Raw genomic sequence first — 23,055 nt, 5'->3', positions numbered from 1 at the left:
ACGGCTTAGCCTAGGCCATGTGACGTCACGTCCAATGGTCACGTGGCCTAGGGGCAGCTCAGTTCTATTGAAGTAAATGGAGTTGAGCTGCGATACCAAGCACAGCCACTATACAATACATTCTGCGCCATTTTTTCTATATTTCATATGGTGTTCCCCCCTTGTTTCGTAATGTTTTTCATGCCGTCCACACAGAGGTCCTGTCTATAGAATGGCCGCTGATGGAGGTTCATATGACCAGGCAAAAATAACTCCAGATGCATGACTCAGTCTCCTCCATTCACTGCACTTGTTGGGAGTTTAGCGCCAGTGTAGTGTGTTTGGAGGAGGCTGAGTGATGTATCTGGTCACATGACCCTCCATGAGCAGCCATCTTATGGACAGGACCTCTATATGGACAGATTTGCCTAACAAGGGGTCATACCTTATAAAAAATAGCAAACAGCACAGAATATCAACAAAGGCTATATTGGTAGGTGCCATATAGCCACCTTACATACACATTGGTCAACAGTAGCCACAAAGTGCCCAAACCCTTTAAGCTTAATAAAGTACAAATACAATCCAAAACACATTACGACTTGGAGTGCCAATCCTTAGATTAAGCCTGTTATAAAGCACCCAACGTATATCTAAAATAGGGAAGTAGCAAAAGATCTCATACATTTTCCTTTTCTAAACAGACATGACTATGCAGATTAATTTTATTACATATTGGAGCTATTTTTTTCAATTACAGCTTGAAAACCACTAAACACTTCTAGGGGCAGATTGGCTAAGACTGGTGTTTCATATAAAAAGAGTACGGTTAATGGCTCACTCAGCCGACCCACGTATGGACCAGCACAACCCCTCAGCACTCCCAATGCTGATGAAGGAATTGGAATAGGTAAAAATGAATCGATGGGGGGCACTCGTTATTTGGCAATCATATGGGCTGTTATATATAAAAAAAAATATTTATTATTGGATATAAAAACAATTAGTTACTAAATATATATACATAAAAACATAAAAAACGTAAAGGAGCGTATATTATAGGGATTGGCTTACAGCTGCATACACCTCTATATATTTAGATGTTTCTTGATGTATCGGTAGATATGAAAGTGAATACAGACGAGGTTGTCTGAACATGCACCCAGTCTTGGTAACTGGATCCTTAATGTCCCATATATAGGAAACTGAGAGAAAAAAACCCTCTAAACCATATAGATGGGTGTGTTGATTTCCTGTGTATTAAGCCCATAAGAATACATATAAAATGAAAAAAAAACGCACATGCGGTAGCGGTCGGTTTTTTCAATGCTTTTTTGTTAAAAAACTTTAAATATGTCAAAAATTGGATTGGCAATCTAGAGAAACCGTAATGTGTTTTTGTTGAAAAAACTAGAAAGAATTCCCAAGTCATACATCTCCATCTATCGATATACTTTCAAGTCAAGTCAGTTCCCTGCATTCCCTCAAAATTCACTATATTACTTAAAACATCGAACAGAAAAGTGAGTAAACTAGAATACGAGTCAGAATTGAAAAAAAAAATACATTATAGTATTTAGCCCATAAGGATACATAAAAAAAAAACAAAAAAAAAAAAAAACGCACATGCGGCAGCTGTGCGTTTTCAATGCGTTTTTGTTAAAAAACTTAAAATATGTCAAAAATTGGATTGGCAATCTGGAGAAACCGTATCAGACTTAAAAAAATAATAAAAATCATATCAGACTTCAAAAGAGAGTTTAATGGGATATATATATATGTATAATTGTTTGGTTTCTCGATACTCATGTTGACTATTGCACAAAAAAAAAAACAGGGAGATCTATAGTATCAGGGATCAATTCTATTTCCTCAAATTTATCTCGGTATATCGACAAATTATTGCAACCGGTCGTGAGAACCATACCTTCATACATTAAGGACACTACTGATATAATCAGTATATTAGAACAAATAAACTACAAGGAAGAGTGGATTTTACCAGTCTTAGGGCTCATGCACACAACCGTATGTATTTTGCAATCCACAAAAAAAAAAAACAGATCCGCAAAAAATATGGATGACATCTGTGTACATTCGGTATTTTGCGGAACAGTACTATCCTTGTCTGTAATGCGGACAATAATAGAACATGTTCTATTTTTTTGTGGAAAGGAAATACGGAAATGTAATGCACACGGAGTACTTTCCGTATTTTTTTTATGGACCTATTGAAATGAATGGTTCCGCTTACGGTCTGCAAAAAAAATTGAATGGACACGGAAAGAAAATACGTTCGTGTGCATGAGCATGAGTCAAATTTATTTAAAGGGGTTGTCCCGGGGAGAATGTATTGCATTTTCCAAATCAGCATCTAAATACCTTCGTAATTGAATGTAAACTAAAAATATATTAAGAGACAGATTAGTCCAATGAAATAGTTCATGCTTCTATGGAGCATACTGATTATGGACTTATAAAGTGCCCAGTAGGCTCCTCAGCTCTCTAGTGGTGGTTGCAGGAAACAGATCCAAAAACAGTCCTGACCTCTCATGAAATTTCAAAAAGTGAGCTAAATGTCATAACATTATCAAGAATAAACTAACTAGGCATTGAAGGATTTTTTTTCAAACTAAACAGACCCCAATATATCATGTTACTGAGTCACTACATATGACTGCTATGGCCAGTGGTTGTTTCCCATAGTAACCGGGCACTATGACATCTCTGCTGTGCAATTTCCAGAGCCAGAGCTAGGCTTTCTTTCACATGGGGAAAAGGATTAGTTCACTGTCTTCACCCTTTATCTAACTACCCTGGCCCAGGCATAATGGCTTGTTGGCAGACTTGCTGCATAGAAATGTCTGAATAAATTATGGATGCAAATGTAAACATCTAATATATAGTATAAACAGTATACCGAAAGCTTCCTAGCTCCCCCTAGTGGTGACAAACCTTTGATTTAAATCTTTTGGCATCTTCTTAACCTGGGTATCTCCTGGTATGTTTTAAAATATGTCATTTGCAATATCTGTAAAGAATAAATCAAGGCAACTGGACGTACTGTAGATTTCTTGAAAACGTTTCACTCGTTCTTCCAACGAGCTTTCTCAATTCTGAGTGACTGTACAAGAATTCTCTGGGAATAAATATATAACTGAATCAACATCTGGTAATTATACCCAGCATTGGGTCAAAGGTGTTGATACCATTATCCTAATTGGAGTCAGTAGGTGATAAAGACTTCCCAGAAAAAGGTGTCAAGACAGCATTGTATGTGGCAGACAATAGATGTCTAACCCCCCCGCCTCTATTCAGGCTTGGCTTCTCCATTTTTACGTAGATGGCCTCCTTCATGCCTCGTTTGTACCAATCGACCTCCTTATCCAAAACACGTACTTGACTGTCTTCAAAGGTGTGACCTGTTCCTTTTAGATGTAAGTACACGGCTGAAGAGACAGAGGGGATATGATAGAAACTTTTAAATACATAAAGGGAATCAACTCGGTAACGGAGGAGAGCATATTTAAAAGAAGAAAAACTACCACAAGAGGACATAGTTTTAAATTAGAGGGGCAAAGGTTTAAAAGTAATATCGGGAAGTATTACTTTACTGAGAGAGTAGTGGATGCATGGAATAGCCTTCCTGCAGAAGTGGTAGCTGCAAATACAGTGAAGGAGTTTAAGCATGCATGGGATAGGCATAAGGCTATCCTTCATATAAGATAGGGCCAGGGACTATTCATAGGATTCAGATATATTGGGCAGACTAGATGGGCCAAATGGTTCTTATCTGCCGACACATTCTATGTTTCTATGAATCTTGAAAGGTTTTGGCTCTTCTATGCTGAGCCATACACTGATGTAGTTGTTGTTTTGTTTCACCGATACACAGTTCGGAGCATTCCTCATTGCCTGGACTGCGTACACAATGTTGTCCATCTTGTGTTTAGGCGTTGGGTCTTTGGGGTGAACCAGTTGTTGCCTCAGTGTGTTGCTGGGTTTAAAGCAAACAGGAATGTGATGTTTATTAAAAATCCTTTTGAGTTTCTCAGACACCCCAGCTACATATGGGATAACCATATTCTTGCGTCTGTCATGCTTCTCGCTCTCACTGGTATTTGCCAGTGCTTATTATATTTGCAATGCTTATTATAATATTGATAGTGCTTATTTTTTGTATCTACTTGAACATCAGAATCTGGTCTACTATTGGGACAATTTGCTTCCTTCCTAGTCTCATAGCTCCTACTAGATAGATAACTAATAGCTCTGAGATTAGCCACTGACAAAGCTCACAGGATAGCCCTCGTCCTCATGTTAATTTGCATTAAGCCTGAGGCAAAATGCTACGAAGCACTAGAAGCAAGACTCCATTTGTAAATTACTTTCATATACATACAAATTATGTTAATAACTAATTAGGCTTTTACACTGACTAGCCTATTCATGTTTGTGTGTTCAGCTCTGCATGTCACATATTAAGTACAACTAAGCATCATAAACAGCTTAGTGTATCTTTGCCATATTTCCAGTGCTGTATTATTCCCACGACGTAAGATCTCATTCACACACACTTTTTCATCCAGCATGTAAAAATACATTCAGAGAGTTTTACATATTTATTTATTTTTTACAATTTTTTGGTTATGTTTTTAACTACTTTGACATTTAGTACAAGTTTTTTTTTTTGAAATGCTATAGCAGCAACCTCCGACACACCAACTGTTGTGAGAATACATCTCCATTCACTTCTATGGGAGTTCTGAGAACAGCTGAGAAAGTGTGCATGCTGGGAGTTGTAGTTTCACAGCTGGAGTGCATAAGGTTGCTGACCTCTGTCCTATAAAAAAAAAATCTATGGAAAAAGACCCATACCCAGAATATGCCTTTTGGAAGAAAAAAAATCCCAAAATGCAGTGAAAACACAAAATCAAAATGATGTGTATGTAGACCTTTTTATTTATTTATTTATAGATAATTTCATAAAAAGGCTTATAAGAAAACAATAATTGAAAATAATTGAATAATAAAATGTGTAAACTATTGGGGTCATTTATACTAGTGGAATTGGAAAAGTGGATAAGCCGAGTACAGATATTTCTTCCTTCATTTCCCAAGAGCCTTCTGAAAAATTTGAACTGGAATCTGAATGGTTGCCATAAGCACTAACACTCTGCACTAGTTTGGATACACAAGCAGCAAGCAAAAAGGTGCCAAATTTACATTGTGAACAAGGTTGAAAGTTCCCTGTACAAAATAGAGTATTGTTGCCTGAGCCCACCATTTTTGGCAGGGTAAGCCAACAAACTATTGCATATGGGGAGCTTCCATCCCTTTCCTGGCTTGCTTCACATTCCCTAGTTCCACAATCTCTGCCAAGCATGAATGTGTATGAGGGGCTTGGGAGAGATAGCTGTCGGTTGAACGAGGTGAGACCAACAGCTATTGAACATGCATGGGCACCTTAACCACCTCCGGACCGCCTAACGGCATCACTGCGCAGAGTCACGCATATACGCGTCATCTCGCGAGACGCGAGATGACGCGCTATGCCGGCCTGCGCATGCGCAGTTCGGGACGGCATTTCGTCAGGGAGTAAATCGTCATCAGCTTGCCAGCCAATGATCGCGGCTGGCAAGCTGATGATTTTTTAAAAATCCAATCAGAGAGCCGAATAACAGATCATATTTGTAAATATGATCTGTTATATGGCTGCCTGCTCCTCTGCTGGTTCTTTTCGTCGGTTGGATCCAGCAGAGGAGCAGGCTTCACAGTGAGTACACCAAACACTACACTATAGCCCCTGATCACCCCCCTGAACCCCAATTAACCCTTTGATCACCCCTTTGATCGCCCCTGTCAATCACTAGTGAAAGGAAAAAAGTGATCAGTGCAAACTGTCACTTTTTTTTTCCACTGGTATTGACCGTTAGGTTTTAGGTATAGTTTAGGCCCCTTGGTTAGGTAGTTTAGGGATCGGTTAGCGCCCAGCCCACCGCACCGCAGTCCGTTATTCGCTGATTAGCGTATCGCTAATCAGCATTTGTACTTTTATAGTATCTGGAAGTGATCAAAACTGATCACGGTCAGATCTATAATTGTATTAGTGTCACTTTAGTTCTCCCTCCACCCAAAACGCAGTGTTTGCCCGATCAGGCCTGATCGTTCGCCCACACGTGCGTTCGCCCACACCCGCCCCACCGCAGTGACAAAAAAAAATTTTTTTTTGATCGCTGCACATTCACTTTACACGCACTGCGGCGATAAAAAAATCAGTTTTGATATTTTTTATCAACCGCAGCGGCCTCCGGTACTTCGCTAGCCTCCCCTTTGTAAGACAGGCTTGCTTTTTTTCTTGGGTAGTCTCAGGGAATACCCCTAAATTTAGTTGCCCACATGTCAAACAGGGGGTATTCTTCTGAAGAGGCCTACAGGCTTCTGACCCAGTCGGATGAGGAGTGGGAACCCTCATCTGATGAATCCAGCGGGTCAGAATACGAACCTGTAGAAAGCAGTGGCTCTCTGACCCAAAGTTCAGACGAGGAGGCTGAGGTCCCTGATAGCACCAGGCGTACCCGGCCCCGTGTCGCTACACCACAGGTTGCGCAGGATCCGCTTCAAGAGCAGCAGAGTGGGGCTGGTGCTGTCGGATTACGTGGTGAGGCATACACCAGCAGCCCAGCCCTTCCTGGACCTAGTACCAGCACTGCCGTACAACCTGGTGAAGTAGCGAGCACCAGAAGGGCAGTTGAAGCTGGTACGGTGGCACGAGCAGTAGTGACCCCGTCGCAGCCACCGCAAAGACGTGCCCGTAGAGTCCCTAGAATCCCAGAGGTGCTGGCAAACCCTGATTGGCAGTCCCCAACTTCAGCCGCACCTGTAGTTTTCCCTTTCACCGCCCAGTCTGGAGTTCGGGTTGAGACAGCTCAGATCGGTTCGGCCCTGGGATTTTTTGAGCTGTTCTTGACTGCGGAGCTCTTAGACATAGTTGTGGCCGAAACAAACCGGTATGCCACACAATTTATAACCGCTAACCCGGGAAGCTTTTATGCCCAGCCTTTCCGGTGGAAACCAGTCCAAGTTTCCGAAATTAAAACTTTTCTGGGCCTCCTCCTCAACATGGGTCTAACTAAAAAGCATGAATTGCGGTCATATTGGTCCACGAACCCGATTCATCACATGCCCATGTTCTCTGCTGCTATGTTCAGGACACGATTTGAGACCATCCTGCGTTTCCTGCACTTTAGTGATAACAGCACCTCCCGTCCCAGAGGCCACCCTGCTTTTGACCGGCTCCACAAAATTCGGCCCCTCATAGACCATTTCAACCTGAAATTTGCAGATTTGTATACCCCAGAGCAAAACATCTGCGTAGACGAGTCCCTGATACATTTTACCGGGCGCCTTGGCTTCAAACAATACATCCCAAGCAAGCGCGCCCGGTATGGGGTCAAATTGTATAAGCTCTGTGAAAGGGCCACAGGCTATACCCACAAATTTCGGATCTATGAGGGAAAAGATCAGACCCTGGAGCCGGTCGGTTGCCCTGACTACCTGGGGAGCAGTGGGAAGACAGTTTGGGACTTGGTGTCACCCTTATTCGGCAAGGGGTACCATCTTTATGTGGACAATTTTTACACAAGTGTGGCCCTCTTTAGGCATTTGTTTCTAGAATGGATTGGCGCCTGTGGTACTGCGCGAACTAGTCGCGCGGGCTTCCCCCAACGGCTCGTTACCACCCGTCTTCCAAGGGGGCAGAGGGCCGCACTGTGTAACGAAGAACTGCTCGCGGTGAAATGGAGAGACAAGCGTGACGTTTACATGCTCTCCTCCATTCACACAGACACGACAATACAAATTGAGCGAGCAACCCGTGTTATTGAAAAGCCCCTCTCAGTCCACGACTATAACCTTCACATGGGAGGGGTGGACTTCAATGACCAGATGTTGTCTCCGTATTTAGTTTCCCGCAGAACCAGACGCTGGTATAAGAAGGTGTCTGTATATTTAATTCAATTGGCTCTGTATAATAGTTTTGTTCTCTACAGTAAGGCTGGGAGAACTGGATCCTTCCTCAAATTTCAGGAAGAGATCATCGAGAACCTCCTGTACCCAGGAGGTTCCGTGGCCCCATCCACCAGTGTAGTTAGCCGTCTACACGAGCGACATTTCCCCAATGTCGTTCCTGGTACCTCAACCCAACAGTCACCCCGAAAAAGATGTTGTGTCTGTAGCAGGAGTGGAATAAGGCGTGACACCCGCTATTTCTGTCCTGACTACCCTGCCCTATGCTTTGGAGAGTGTTTCCTGGAGTACCACTCACAGGTACACTATTAGCATAGGGATCATCTCACCAGGACAGGCACACAGGGCTATTAGGGCCCATTCACTCACAGCTGCTGCAAACGTCTCCTTTCACATGGGACAAAGTGCATAACGCACTTCGCCACATCTTTGGGCGATTTGCGCTTTGCACATTGACCCATGGGGAAGGAGAGGTTTGTTCTATAAAGGTAAAAAAAAAACAAAAAAAAAAAAAAAACACCAGTAAGCAAAAAGGTTAATGTTCAGTTAAAAAAGTTAAAGTTTACATGTTCTGTTGCAAAGTTAATAAAATTATTGCGTTGCGGCCTGGTTTTTTCTTTTTTTTTCTTTTTTTACCTTCCAGGTGGACCAACCGATCGATTAGCTGCAGCACTGATGTGCATTCTGACAGAAGCATTGCGCTGCTGTCAGATTACACGCAAGTCAGTGTATGCGGCGCTGCAAGACGAGATTTCTACTCTGCAGTAACAGATACGTTTGCCAAGGCATACGAGCTGAGGAGGAGGCGGCGTTCCTATGCTTTGGCAAACACTTTGTATATATACAAATAAAATAAAAAATCCCGGCAATGATTTATTCATCCACATCGATTGATGTGAATGGAGAAATCTGGTTTGCCAGGGCATACGAGCTAAGTGGGTATGGATGTAGGGCGGAGCTCATATGTCCTGGCAGACGCCTTTCCCCTCCTTTTTTTTTTTTGGCAGAGATTTTTTCATCCACATTGATCGATGCGAATGAAGAAATCTGTGCCGTTCATTTTTTTCTTTCAGCCCAGAGGCTGAACGGAAAAAAAAATCTCATTACCTGTATGCTCAATATAAGGAGAATAGCAGAAACTCCTAATGCTGGCCATACATGTAATGATTGTGGAGACCCTCAAATGCCAAGGCAGTACAAACACCCCACAAAAGACCCCATTTTGGAAAGAAGACACCCCAAGGTATTCGCTGAGGGGCATATTGAGTCCATGAAAGATTTAAATTTTTGTCCTAAGGTAGCGGAAAGTGAGACTTTGTGAGAAAAAACAAAAAAAAAAAAAACAATTTCCGCTAACTTATGCGAAAAAAAAAAATTTCTATGAACTTGCCAGGCCCCTCATTGGATACCTTGGGGTGTCTTCTTTCCAAAGTGGGGTCACATGTGGGGTATTTATACTGCCCTGGCTTTTTAGGGGCCCTAAAGCGTGAGAAGAAGTCTGGGATCCAAATGTCAAAAAATGCCCTCCTAAAAGGAATTTGGGCCCCTTTGCGCATCTAGGCTGCAAAAAAGTGTCACACATCTGGTATCGCCGTACTCAGGAGAAGTTGGGGAATGTGTTTTGGGGTGTCATTTTACATATACTTATGCTGGGTGAGATAAACATCTTGATCAAATGCCAACTTTGTATAAAAAAATTGGAAAAGTTGTCTTTTGCCAGGATATTTCTCTCACCCAGCATGGGTATATGTAAAATGACACCCCAAAACACATTCCCCAACTTCTACTGAGTACGGCGATACCAGATGTGTCACACTTTTTTGCAGCCAAGGTGGGCAAAGGGGCACATATTCCAAAGTGCACCTTTCGGATTTCGCAGGCCATTTTTTACACATTTTGATTGCAAAGTACTTCTCACACATTTGGGCCCCTAAATTGCCAGGGCAGTATAACTACGTCACAAGTGACCCCATTTTGGAAAGAAGACACCCCAAGGTATTCCGTGAGGGGCATGGCGAGTTCCTAGAATTTTTTATTTTTTGTCGCAAGTTAGTGGAATATGAGACTTTGTAAGGAAAAAAGAGAAAGAAAAATAAAAAAATCATCATTTTCCGCTAACTTGTGACAAAAATAAATAAAATTCTAGGAACTCGCAGTGCCCCTCACGGAATACCTTGGGGTGTCTTCTTTCCAAAATAGGGTCACTTGTGGCGTAGTTATACTGCCCTGGCAATTTAGGGGCCCAAATGTGTGAGAAGTACCTTGCAATCAAAATGTGTAAAAAATGGCCTGCGAAATCCGAAAGGTGCACTTTGGAATATGTGCCCCTTTGCCCACCTTGGCAGCAAAAAAGTGTGACACATCTGGTATCGCCGTACTCAGGAGAAGTTGGGGAATGTGTTTTGGGGTGTCATTTTACATATACCCATGCTGGGTGAAAAAAATATCTTGGTCAAATGCCAACTTTGTATAAAAAAAAATGGGAAAAGTTGTCTTTTGCCAAGATATTTCTCTCACCCAGCATGGGTATATGTAAAATGACACCCCAAAACACATTCCCCAACTTCTCCTGAGTACGGCGATACCAGATGTGTGACACTTTTTTGATGCCAAGGTGGGCAAAGGGGCACATATTCCAAAGTGCACCTTTCGGATTTCGCAGGCCATTTTTTACACATTTTGATTGCAAAGTACTTCTCACACATTTGGGCCCCTAAATTGCCAGGGCAGTATAACTACGCCACAAGTGACCCCATTTTGGAAAGAAGACACCCCAAGGTATTCCGTGAGGGGCATGGCGAGTTCCTAGAATTTTTTATTTTTTGTCGCAAGTTAGTGGAATATGAGACTTTGTAAGGAAAAAAGAGAAAAAAAAATAAAAAATCATCATTTTCCGCTAACTTGTGACAAAAAATAAAAAGTTCTATGAACTCACTATGCCCATCAGCGAATACCTTCGGGTGTCTACTTTCCGAAATGGGGTCATTTGTGGGGTTTTTCTACTGTTTGGGCATTGTAGAACCTCAGGAATCATGACAGGTGCTCAGAAAGTCAGAGCTGCTTCAAAAAGCGGAAATTCACATTTTTGTACCATAGTTTGTAAACGCTATAACTTTTACCCAAACCATTTTTTTTTTGCCCAAACATTTTTTTTTTATCAAAGACATGTAGAACAATAAATTCGGCCAAAAATTTAGATATGGATGTCGTTTTTTTTGCAAAATTTTACAGCTGAAAGTGAAAAACATGAACAGTGCAGAAATGTTAAAGGTAAGGATGAACGAACTGGCTCTACCGGTTCTGAATTCGGTCCGAACTTTCAAAAAGTTCAGATTCAGTCTAACCCAAATTTTTGGTGATGCGTTTCGAACGAATGAACAAGAAGTGCGAGCACCTAGTACATAAATGTGTGTTTCTCAACAATATATATGTCGTCTAAGTGGTACTCTTTCTCATTATGCGTTGAGCGTTGTCTAGACTACAATAGTTGTCACGTGCATCAACTGTCTCCATAATAGAAATAGTACCCACCCAGAGGTTCCCCCTAAGGCCTTGCAACTAGAATTTTTTTTTCTCATCTGCTTTTCTGTGATTAAGGGCCATTGTCCTGAAAGAACTAGTTGCAGATGAGAGGCTGACTTAGTTATTTTTCTAGCTTTGCTACATAAGCCTGTTTAAAGGGCAGGAAAGCAGCTCTGTCAATCCGATGTGTGAAAATAATGCAGAGATCATAGCTGCTGTGTTCTCCTGTTTACCTACTTGCTGTGAAGCACCAAGTAAGTATAATTTTAGCTGCTGGTGTCTCACTTCAATGGGATGGCTCCGCTCCTTCCTACTCACCTGAGAATACATAATCCGTATAACATTCTTCAGCAGCATTTCAGTATTTTGGATCAACTTCAGACAAAGACATCTCCAAAGTAAACTTCAACTGAAAGTGATATAGCAACATCCTTCAGCAGCATTTCACTATTTTGGATCAACTTCAGACAAAGACATCTCCAAAGTAACCTTCAACTGAAAGGGAGTACAAAGCTTACACCTCTCTCAATAAAACATGCAAGCTAGTTCTCTTTCTAGAAGGACAAGAGAATCAGAATGTCTCAAGAGAGACTTGTCCTACTTGGTTGACTTGCCTTGTGGGGGTACTCTTTAGGGTTCTCTTTATCATTAGGAAGACAAAAAAATATGCATGAGTATTGTATGCCAGACAACACTACTCGGTGTCTGTATCCTATTATTTAGCTATATTTCTGTTATTTTTTAAAAGACACCTTTCTATTCATTTTTTTTTCATGTATTTAGAGCATGCTGGGCGATTTACTTCTTTATCTTCCACTATGCATTTTATCTTTTAATATTTGCAATTATTGTCTTGTGTTGCAGCCTGTGACTGCACTGACTTATTTTTGTGGGTTACTGGTTATAAGTGTTGTGCCTATCATAGCACTGATTTTTGTGTGTGGTTTACACAGTTTGTGTTTATAAATATTTTTAATTGTCTGCTTGATTATAGATTTTGTATTATAAAGTGTATTATTTTGATACCTATTAAGGAGTGCTTTTGTTTTATACCTGCACCCATCTCCCTTGTTTTTTCATTCTACTCAGGGACTTCGTTTGGGGAGGTGGGAAGCACCCTAAGTGATACTAGTTGTGCTGGTCCATTGTCTTGCTTATATCACTAGGATATGCCATCAAAGTCAGATAGGTGCATGTCCCAGAGATGGGATCTGCACTTATCAGCAAGACGGGCATTCCAAAGTGAAAGAGAGTGCACTGCACATACACGGCCACCTGCTATGGGACTACCGGAAATAGTCAAGCCAGCATTCCACTATTTTCTGAACTCCTACAGCGGTGAATGTAGGTTGGACGCACTTGTGAAGTGCATTCTCTTTCACTTCGGCATGCCTGTTCTGGATGTAGGTGTGTGTCCCAAAGGTTATATCTGTACCTATCTGACTTTGATGGCATATCCTAGTGTTATGTCATCAAGGTCCGAGATGGAAATACTCCTTCAAGTATGAAATGGGAGTAAACAAGTCCAAAGCTCAAAATGTTTGGTATCTCTACCCAAGGGGTACATCCTATGTCTCCAGGGGATATTTCCATGGCCACCTACTGTGCAGCACAGTGTATGACTTTGATGTAATTTATCTGATTAGGGGCAATTGGCCTAGAAAGATCAAGAAACACTGCTAAAAGCATAATCCTATACTTCCATATATCCCATACAAAAAATTTAACATTGCAAAAAGTTGCAGTTGACAGAGCTGGAAAAAGAGCTGATGCAGTATCATTCCAAAGGTATTGTCTGGTCCTTTTTGCTCATATATCCTTAAAGGGGTTATTTCACTTCAGCAAATGGCATTTATCATGTAGAGAAAGTTAATACAAGGCACTTACTAATGTATTGTGATTGTCCATATTGCTTCCTTTGATGGCTTGATTCATTTTACATCACATTATACACTGCTTGTTTCCATTGTTATGACCACTCTGCAATCCAGCAGCGGTGGACGTGCTTTGCAACAAATCTGCCATGTGAATATACCCTTACATACAGTCCCGTGGTGACAACCAACTTGTAAACCAGGAGGCCAAGCGCCATTTACCATGTGCAATGTTCACATCTGAGTTTAGACATGATAGCGAGCAGACTAAACAATGACACATTATATGGGCCAATTCACGTCTGATTTTTCATCCGTCTGTGCAGAGAGGTTCGCATCACTACTTTGGCCAAATTCTTGAGCTAGACTTGCGTATTCAAAAATAACAAAAAAACTGTCCTAAATGTAACTGAAAAATCCTAACATTACTCATATTAATACACCTTGTGAAAGTAAAAAACTATGCAACTTTATAAGTATAAACATTACATAAAATCACAAGAAATGTAATATTTGACACACCCATGTAAACACTAGAGGGCGCCATCATCGGTAAGTATGTGTAAAATAACAGCTAGGAGCCGGAGCACATCTAACAATAAAGCGAGCCTGAATACAATTCAAATAACTGATGTATACACACCGGACTACAGTAGGAAATACATACACATATATGCAAAATTGCACATACAGATCAAGTTAGGAACACCCACCTCCCAATGCCATTTCGCCCAGAGGCTTCTTCCAGGGGTATTATACAGAGGTAATTCAGGGAAGAAGCCTCTGGGCCCTCTAGTGCTTATGTGAGTGTGTGTACAATATTACATTTTTTATGATTTTATCTAATATTTATACTAATAAAGATGCATTTTTTTATACTTTCACAAGGTGTATTGATATGTGTTATCTTAGGACTTTTCACTTGCCCATTCAAGACAACAGGTCTGTGAAAAAAAGGACCACACACAGATGCCAAAACATGGTATAAACCTAACGTAATAAAGGGAAAGGTGAAGTGCCGTATTGATGGTTCGGATCCAACATCCATATTGCAGCATAGCTAACTTGTAGACATGTACAGTGGATATAAAAAGTCTACACATCTCTGTTAAAATGTCAGGTTTCTGTGATGTAAAAAAATGAGACAAAGATAAATCATTTTAGAACTTTTTCCACCTTTAATGTGACCTATAAACTGTACCACTCAATAGAAAAACAAACTGAAATCCTTTAGGTAGAGGGAAGAAAACAAAAAATAAATAATGTGGTTGCTTAAGTGTGCAATAACTGGGGATGTAGCTGTGTTCAGAATTAAGCAATCACATTCAAAATCATGTTAAATAGGAGTCAGCATACACCTGCCATCATTTAAGTGCCTCTGATTAACCCCAAATAAAGTTCAGCTGCTCTAGTTGGTCTTTCCTGAAATTTTCTTAGTCGCATCCCACAGCAAAAGCCATGGTCCACAGAGAGCTTCCAAAACAAAACATCAGAGGGATCTCATTGTTATAAGCCTATAAGGTATCAGTCAGGAGAAGGGTACAAAAGAAATTCCAATGCATTAGATATACCATGGAACACAGTGAAGGCAGTCATCATCAAGTGGAGAAAATATGGCACAACAGTGACATTACCAAGAACTGGACGTCCCTCCAAAATTGATTAAAAGATGAGAAGAAAACTGGTCTGGGAGGCGACCAAGAGGCCTACAGCAACATTAAAGGAGCTGCAGGAATATCTGGCAAGTACTGGCTGTGTGGTACATGTGACAACAATCTCCCGTACAGTGATGGACAGTTCGCAGTGTTCGCCGACGAACACATGCGACCTGCCATCTTTATTCCCAAGCCCGGCGATGCAGAGGTAAGTTCTTACCTGTGCCTGCACCGCTCTGAAACACATGCGGTCACCGGAAGCAGGCAGTTCCGAGAACAGCCTTCCTCGGGCTGTTCTCGGAACTGCCTGCTCCTGGTGACCGCATGTGTTTCAGAGCGGCTCGCGGCGCAGGCACAGGTAAGGACTTACCTCTGCATCGCCGGGCTTGGGAATAAAGATGGCAGATCGCATGTGTTCGTCGGCGAACACTGCGAACTGGCCATCACTGCTCCTGTATGTCTGGGCTATAGGGTAGAGTGGCAAGAAGAAAGCCTTTTCTTAAGACCCCAAAAAAAACATCCAAGCTAGGCTACATTTTGTAAAAACACATCTAAGGTCTCCCAAAAGCATGTGGGAAAAGGTGTTATGGTCTGATGAAACCAAGGTTGAACTTTTTGGCCATAATTCCAAAAGATATGTTTGGCCCAAAAACAACACTGCACATCACCAAAAGAACACCATACCCACAGTGAAGCATGGTGGTGGCAGCATCATGCCAAGGGGCTGTTTGTCTTCAGCTGGAACTGGGGCCTTAGTTAAGCTAAAGGGAATTATGAACAGTTCCAAATACCAGGCAATATTGGCACAAGACCTTCAGGCTTCTGCTAGAAAGCTGAACATGAAGAGGAACTTCATCTTTCAGCATGACAACGACCCCAAGCATACATCCAAATCAACAAAGCAATGGCTTCACCAGAAGAAGATTAAAGTTTTGGAATGGCCCAGCCAGAGCCCAGACCTGAATCCGATTGAAAATCTGTGGGGTGATCTGAAGAGGGCTGTGCACAGGAGATGCCCTCGCAATCTGACAGATTTGGAGTGTTTTTGCAAAGAAGAGTGGGCAAATCTTGCCAAGTCAAAATGTGCCATGCTGATAGACTCATACCCCAAAAAGACTGAGCGCTGTAATAAAATCAAAAGGTGCTTCAACAAAGTATTAGTTTAAGGGTCCATTGACACGTCTGTGTGTGTTTTGCGGATCCACAAAAGACAGACATCGCCGGCATTCTCATAGAAAATGCCCTTTCTTGTCCGCAATTGCGGATAAGAATAGGACATGTTCTATTTTTTTCGGGATCGGAATTGCGGACCCGGAAGTGTGGATCCGCAATTCCGGATCCGGGCAGCACATCGTGCCGCCCCATAAAAAATGAATGGGTCCACAATTCCGTTCCGCAAAATGCGGAATGAAAATTGCGGTAGTGTAAATGGACCCTAAGGGTGTGCACTTATGCAACCATATTATTTTATTTTTTCTTCCCGCTACCTAAAAGATTTCAGTTTGTTTTTCAATTGAGTTGTACAGTTTATAGGTCACATTAAAGGTGGAAAAAGTTCTGAAATGATTTATCTTTGTCTCATTTTTTTGCATCACAGAAACCTGACATTTTAACAGAGATGTGTAGACTTTTTATATCCACTGTACATGTCTACAAGTTAGCTATGCTGCAATATGGATGTTGGATACGAACCATCAATAAGGCACTTCACCTTTCCCTTTATTACGTTAGGTTTATACCATGTTTTGGCATCTGTGTGTGGTCCTTTTTTTCACAGACCAGTTGTCTTGAATGGTAGACAGGATTAGCGGAAGCAGTACAGAGGCAACAAGTTCTTTGGATCAAACAGTGTTTTATTCACACTTTAGGCAAGTGACAAAACAAGCAGTCATATTTTAAAAAAAGTCACCTTGCGGTGTTGGTGGTAATTCACACTATGCGGCAATTCTGCCTCAAAGAGTCCTTGCTGATAGCAGCACCAACCTGTTTTTACGCCAAACAGGTAGCAAGCCTTTATCCAGACACAAGGCTCCCAGATCCTAACACAGAGACTCGACTTCTGAGCCCAGCTGCCTATTTAAGGACAGCCAGGTGCTGCCAAAACCCGGATCGGCATTTAAAATCCAGTCCGGTATTTGACCTCACCTGGCTGTAAATCAGCCCAGCAGCAAATGCTGGGAGGAAAATACCTGTTTTTGAACACCAAACCTCTCACTGTGTTACACCATATAAACGAGCAATAATGAGGTTAGGTAAAGTTGGAAACCTGCATGAATCTAAATCATGCTACAATTCATAAAATACATTAAAAAAAAACACTCAGCATTTATTTAGTAGAAAATTTAGATATTTTAATCATAAATATGCAAATTAAGGGAACTGGTATATACTGTATATAAAATCTGTACATACATCATAATATAATGATATCAAAGGGAAACCATAAACCAATGCAAATAAAAAAAATTCCCTTGATTTTTTTTTTTCCCTTTTGCAGACAGTTCAAACCTATATTGTTCTGCCAGGTAAAATAGCGTGAAAATGTATAGTTTTCGACATAACACCAAATGTTAGCATTTTCGCACACATTCTTGCAATAAAAACATTTGCCAAGTATTTCATGCAGAGAACCTCTTTTAGCAACTGTTAAATATTTATGTGACTTTGCGCTTGATTGAAAACAACAAGAATGTGATTATTAAAGTGAAAAACGTGGGTTTGGGTAAGCGATATGCGGCCTGGGTTTCTCTATTAAATTCACTTTATCATCAACATATTAAAAGCCGTTTTTTAGGATCAAAACTGGAACAAATCTGGAGGAAGCAACCAAGTTCTGCAATCCCTTTTTCCATACATAGCTGTCTTTTTAATCCCGAATCAATGAGCGAAGCGCCTCTGCGGCTTCCACCGTCACGGTCATCTTACCAATTATCTTCTCTCCAGACACTGAATCATAAACTGGATCAGGAAAAGAAAAAAAAAACATATATATTTAGTTAACAAAACCACAATCTCACTGGAGGCTCTTAAGGCACATGAGGCTAGTTATCCATAATGGACCATCATACGAAAACCACTGTGTCATCCAAACATGCATTATCGATGATTACGCCGATTATCAATAATAAAAAAGTGACTTGTATAATGTACCCCTCATAGCTAGGCATGTTCTCCTCTACCTGCTGTTATGGATTACATCATGGAACACTTTCCAAATAAGCGGTGTGATGTCCGCTTGTTTATTGTGTAGATATGAAAGACAGATGGGTTGGGAGAGCATGAAAAGTGCTTTGTGCCTTTACTATATATACACAAGGAGATTCATTTGAAAGAGGCCCTGAATATTCTGTTGTACCTCCCGTTAGGATAAAGCAATCTGAACCAAAAAATAATAATATGCTACATACCTTGACATGCAATGCTGGAAGTGATCCATCAGACTCATTTTGACGCAGAACTCCATGTTCCTGAACATATTGGCATATTGGAATTGCATCAATATCACGTCTGATTGCTTTCCTTCAAATCTTCCATTTTCCTTCGAGCATACCTCACTAGAAGTCTGGTGGGGTCAGATCCGGCAACTGTGATGGCCAAAGCGCCTTTAAATTACCCTGTTGCCTTAAAAAGGTCAATTTCTGCCATGCTTCCTGCCTACAGTATGTGTGACAAGTCTCAAGTGGAGGTTAAGCATGGCGACTGCTGTCCGGCGCCTACCTCATCGCCCGACTTGTTCAAAGCTCCATATACCGAGGAGCACATTGGACATTATTTCGTTCAGATTGATTCACCTTAGCGAGAGTTATTACAAAATATTCAGGGCCTCTTTCGAGTAAATCTCTGTAGTATATGTATCTACACATATCATATACTATAACAAGTGACCTATGCGCCCTAAGCATTTTACTTAGGCCTCCTTTGCACTTTAGTTCAAGCCATGAATTTCAAGAATTTTTGGTGACTTTTGCTTCTGGTGTTTCTCGAGTTCAATCGAGACACCCATGGGAAAATAAGGCAGAAAATAAAGCCAAACACGAAGCATGGTGGGGTTTGGGGGGGGGGGGGAATTCAAAAATAGACACCAAAATTCCTCAATAGCCATATTTTGAAATAAACATTCATAGGTGATCTTGGTGAATGCTCCATGTCAGGCAGTTTAGAAGCAAGCAGGCATTAACCTACAGAAATAAGCATTTGCTTGTTAAGTCTGTTTAACCCGCTGAACTACAGTGCTGCTATACAGCTCCATAATCAGTCGGGAAAGGAATCCGCTGAAACTGAGCACAGGGGTTGTCAAACTCAATTTCAGAAGCCAGCAGAAGATTAAACTTAAACTGATGAGAAAGTTGGGAAGAGAAGCTTAGGCAAACATTAAAGCATTTTTATCTTCAAGTGGAAAGCAAATTACTTCCACATGTCCTAAGCTCTGGTTACTATTGCACCACAGCTAGTCAGCTTCGCTTGGATGTTGCCTACATTAAAATCTGATTGCTTTTTTTTTGTATATTATTAAGATTTTAACCTGGGATGGTCAGGTGGAGATATGCAGAAGACACCTACTTTCAAGGTCTCTGTTGAGGACATCTTGACCAGTCTGTAATATATCCCTCAGGCTGACACTACTAAAGCCTATGTCGTCACACTCCAGGTCCTGCTCATCTTCAGGCGGGTCACTAACCACCGTGAATTTAATGCTGAAAGACAGAGAGCAAGAATCATAGATACAGACAATAAAGCAGATTATGTAAAAAATGTACCTTGGCAAATGGAAGGTTGTTTTACATCCAACGAATCAAGTACATATTTGGACGTAGGCCACTTTAACGTAGTGAAAAATGTTCACCATTATAGGTCATTTCAGATGCACACAGGAACAGAAGCCCAGAAGAGTTTGGCAGGTTTTGATGCCATGTTCCGAGATATTGAGTAATCGGGGTGTATTTTTTTTGCCAAATCTCTTTTGTGGACCTCCAAGGGTAACAGAAGAAAGACAGTGAAAACTGCAGGCAGGCATACACAAGTACGGAAAATCTCCCAAAGAACATTGATATGAGAGCTCTGTGCGTCATGGATTTTTTGAAACCTCTCTGTTGGTGGACAAGGTTGGTGATCGCCCCAATATCTTCTACCCATTTTATGCTTGAAACAACTATTTTAGTTTTTAGAATATTTTCTGAACTTTAACTTTTTCCTTTACTATTACTATATTTTCAACTATTTATTGACACAAAGTATATACTGTAGGCCTCCAAAAACACTCAGAAGACAAAAAGGAAGCTTTGAATGGAGGTCTCAGTGGAGGTATTGCTACTAAGTCTTTGCGATGCCCTACGAAAACCAAGCCTGTGACTGCTCCCTTCTGAACTCAGGTTTGGGATGCTGCCAAAAAAATGTTTCTCGTTTTGTACTCCCGACTCCTAAGCGGGACCACATGGCATTTTTGTATGTAATGTCGCATCCAAGCAGAATACTCAATTACTATACATCGTGTATGTTCTACTGGCACTATGAATGGGCACTTAGCAGGTGATCAAATAAAGAGATAATCGACCTACAGCACTCATTAAAAATTCCAAAAACACATTCTAAAAAACTTTAGCACCCTCTGCAGTTGATGTTTACGAACATACTATGATTAAAGATAATACCTCTACTGTCGGAAACGCATAAGCATCCACTGCAAATACCTGTTGCCTATTCAGGAACCCTCTTTGTACCTCCATAAGGATACTGAAGTCCTGGAACCTTTGCAGTTAATTGACCTCCATTTTTCTTTTTGCACACCTGGACTTTGGAGGTGATGACAAACTCTCAAGTTCCATCTTGAAGTCGACTGTAGGCAAATTATCCACACAAACTATTTGATGCTCTGTACCGACTGCTGTAAAGATATGTTAACCCCTTAAAGACCAGGCCTATTTTCATTTTTAAATAAATAAACAAGACGTCTGATGGCTGCTGGACCCCGGTTGCAGGGGAGACTAAGTCTGGAGACATGCCCCGTAGCGCCGATAATTCGTGCCGGCAGCCAAGTACTCACGCATGCGCAGTACGAGACCTGACTTGGTGAGCGCTGTGAACAAAGTTCTTTGACAGGCGCAGTGGGACGAATCGAGCCTTAGGACGGACGTCTAGTAACTAAGTATTGGCACACGCTCAGACGCAGCATCTGGAAGCGGAGGCGCCGGAGACCAAGTCAGATAACATGAGCAGTGAGACGGATCAAGGGCAAGCAAGTTCTACGTTTACCAGACATGCGCAGCGCAGCATGATGACATAGTGCAGCGCACACCAATTAAAAGGTAAAGTTGGAGTGGGCGTTGACATTAGCCGGAACGCAGCCTATCAACCGTCGGGAGGCGGATGAAAGTAATCGCATAGGCCGGCCTACAATCAATGACATCACAAACAGAAGTGATATAATCCAGCCGAGTTAGAACACGCTCACACTCTGCCCTAACCCCTGAAGACGCCGGAGCACGGCGAAACATGTCGGGGGGCAGCGTGAATCTTAAGTTTTAACTCAGTAGAGTCACTCAGCCAACACATATAGGAATGATCATAACGTTGTGCTTGTATCAATACTGGCAGCGCGCAGCCAGTCAAGCAACAATGGTTTACTCCAGATAGGCCATTTGAGGCAGGAGCCTATATATGGTAATACAGATACAGGAGGCGGGTGCTGGCGGCAGAAACACATAGCCGGCACCCGGCCTCTATGACAGGGAGCTGCGATCAGTGGAAGTTAACCCCTCAGGTGCCAGCTATGACAGGTGCTTGTATCTGTATTACACATTAATTATCATTGGTGGCACAGTGGCCACAGCCCCTCCCCTCCTCCGCCCCTCTATCCTCTCATTGGTGGCAGCAGCGGCACAGGGGGGAGGGAGGGACTGCTTCCTTCTCCCCTGTGCTGCTGAGGGAACATGGGGCGCGATGAGAGCAGCTCGCTCCATGTTCTCTGATACTAGGCTGTGCAGACCGGTACAAAAGTATTGATTGGGTATCGATATTTCGATACCCGGTGCAACCCTACTCAACAGCGCTCATTTTTAGGCCTAAAGAAAATTACACAATGATGAAAGGTGGAAAATTATGGCAACAGCATGCTGCTATTGCTGCTACCAGACTCTGGAAATTGAAGAGTGATGTGAAAGTGCTGTTTTATTACCAGGGGTGGAATTGGTGTGCATATTTATCTAAGAAAATTTGATTTTTTGTGCTTGCCTGCAAAATCCTTTTCTCACTGAGTTCACTGGGAGACACAGAAAACCATGGGATATAGCTGGTGCCACTAGGAGGCGACATTAAGCTGAAGAGTGTTAGCTCCTCCTCTCAGCTATATCCCTCCTGCAGACACTAAGCTAATCAGTTTGTACGAAAGCAGTAGGAACAGCCAGGAGAAGCCAACAGAAACCAATAGTAAGAAACAGAGCAGGAGATGGGTCAGAACCAAGAACAGGTGGGACCCATAAGGAAGAGCCAGCAATGTACTTACTGGGTCGGTGCTGTGTCCCCCAATAAACTCAGCGAGAAAAGGATTTTACAGGTAAGCACAAAAAATCCTATTCTCTTGCTCGTATCACTAGGAAGACCATGGGACGTTCTGAAGCTATACCATGGGGGAGGGCAAAAGACCAGACAATTCTAAAGCTGGCCATGAGGTCCCGCAAGGAAATGCGGGAGAAGGATGCACAGGAAACCCTGAATTGGACAGGAAGAGCATGTACCAGGAAGGCCAGCCAGAGAGCGTAGAAGACACAGTGTCCTAGGCTGGGCAGAAAGAGGAAAGCCCAGATAAAGGTTTTTCGTATTTGCCATTTCGTTTCACTCCCTGCCATTCCGGGGCGATAACTTTTCTATTTTTCTGTTCACATTGCCAAATGAGTGCTGTTTTTTTTACAAGTTGCACTAATTCCACCATTTAATATTGCATACGATATAGTAGGGAGGTGGATTTTATTTTCCAAATATGGTGAAATTGGAAAAAAAAACGC

General features: G+C 41.8%; 1 protein-coding gene across 1 annotated transcript in view; it reads right to left on the bottom strand.

The window, feature by feature from the left end:
* Positions 1-17,393: 17,393 nt before the first annotated feature.
* Positions 17,394-23,055, bottom strand: part of RPGRIP1L (RPGRIP1 like) — a 152,982-nt gene continuing 147,320 nt past the window's right edge. The window contains exons 26-27 of the mRNA XM_044270688.1: positions 19,619-19,752; positions 17,394-18,016 (exon numbers count right to left, since the gene is read on the bottom strand). Of these exons, the coding sequence (XP_044126623.1) occupies positions 17,925-18,016; positions 19,619-19,752 (226 nt within the window). The 3' untranslated portion in view covers positions 17,394-17,924. The remainder of the gene's footprint in view (positions 18,017-19,618; positions 19,753-23,055) is intronic.

The sequence above is a fragment of the Bufo gargarizans genome, chromosome 10 (genome assembly GCF_014858855.1).
Source record: "Bufo gargarizans isolate SCDJY-AF-19 chromosome 10, ASM1485885v1, whole genome shotgun sequence".
NCBI classification, from domain to species: Eukaryota; Metazoa; Chordata; class Amphibia; order Anura; family Bufonidae; genus Bufo; species Bufo gargarizans.
The sequence above is the reverse complement of the archived record's forward strand: the minus strand, read 5'-3'. Positions and strand labels throughout refer to the sequence as shown.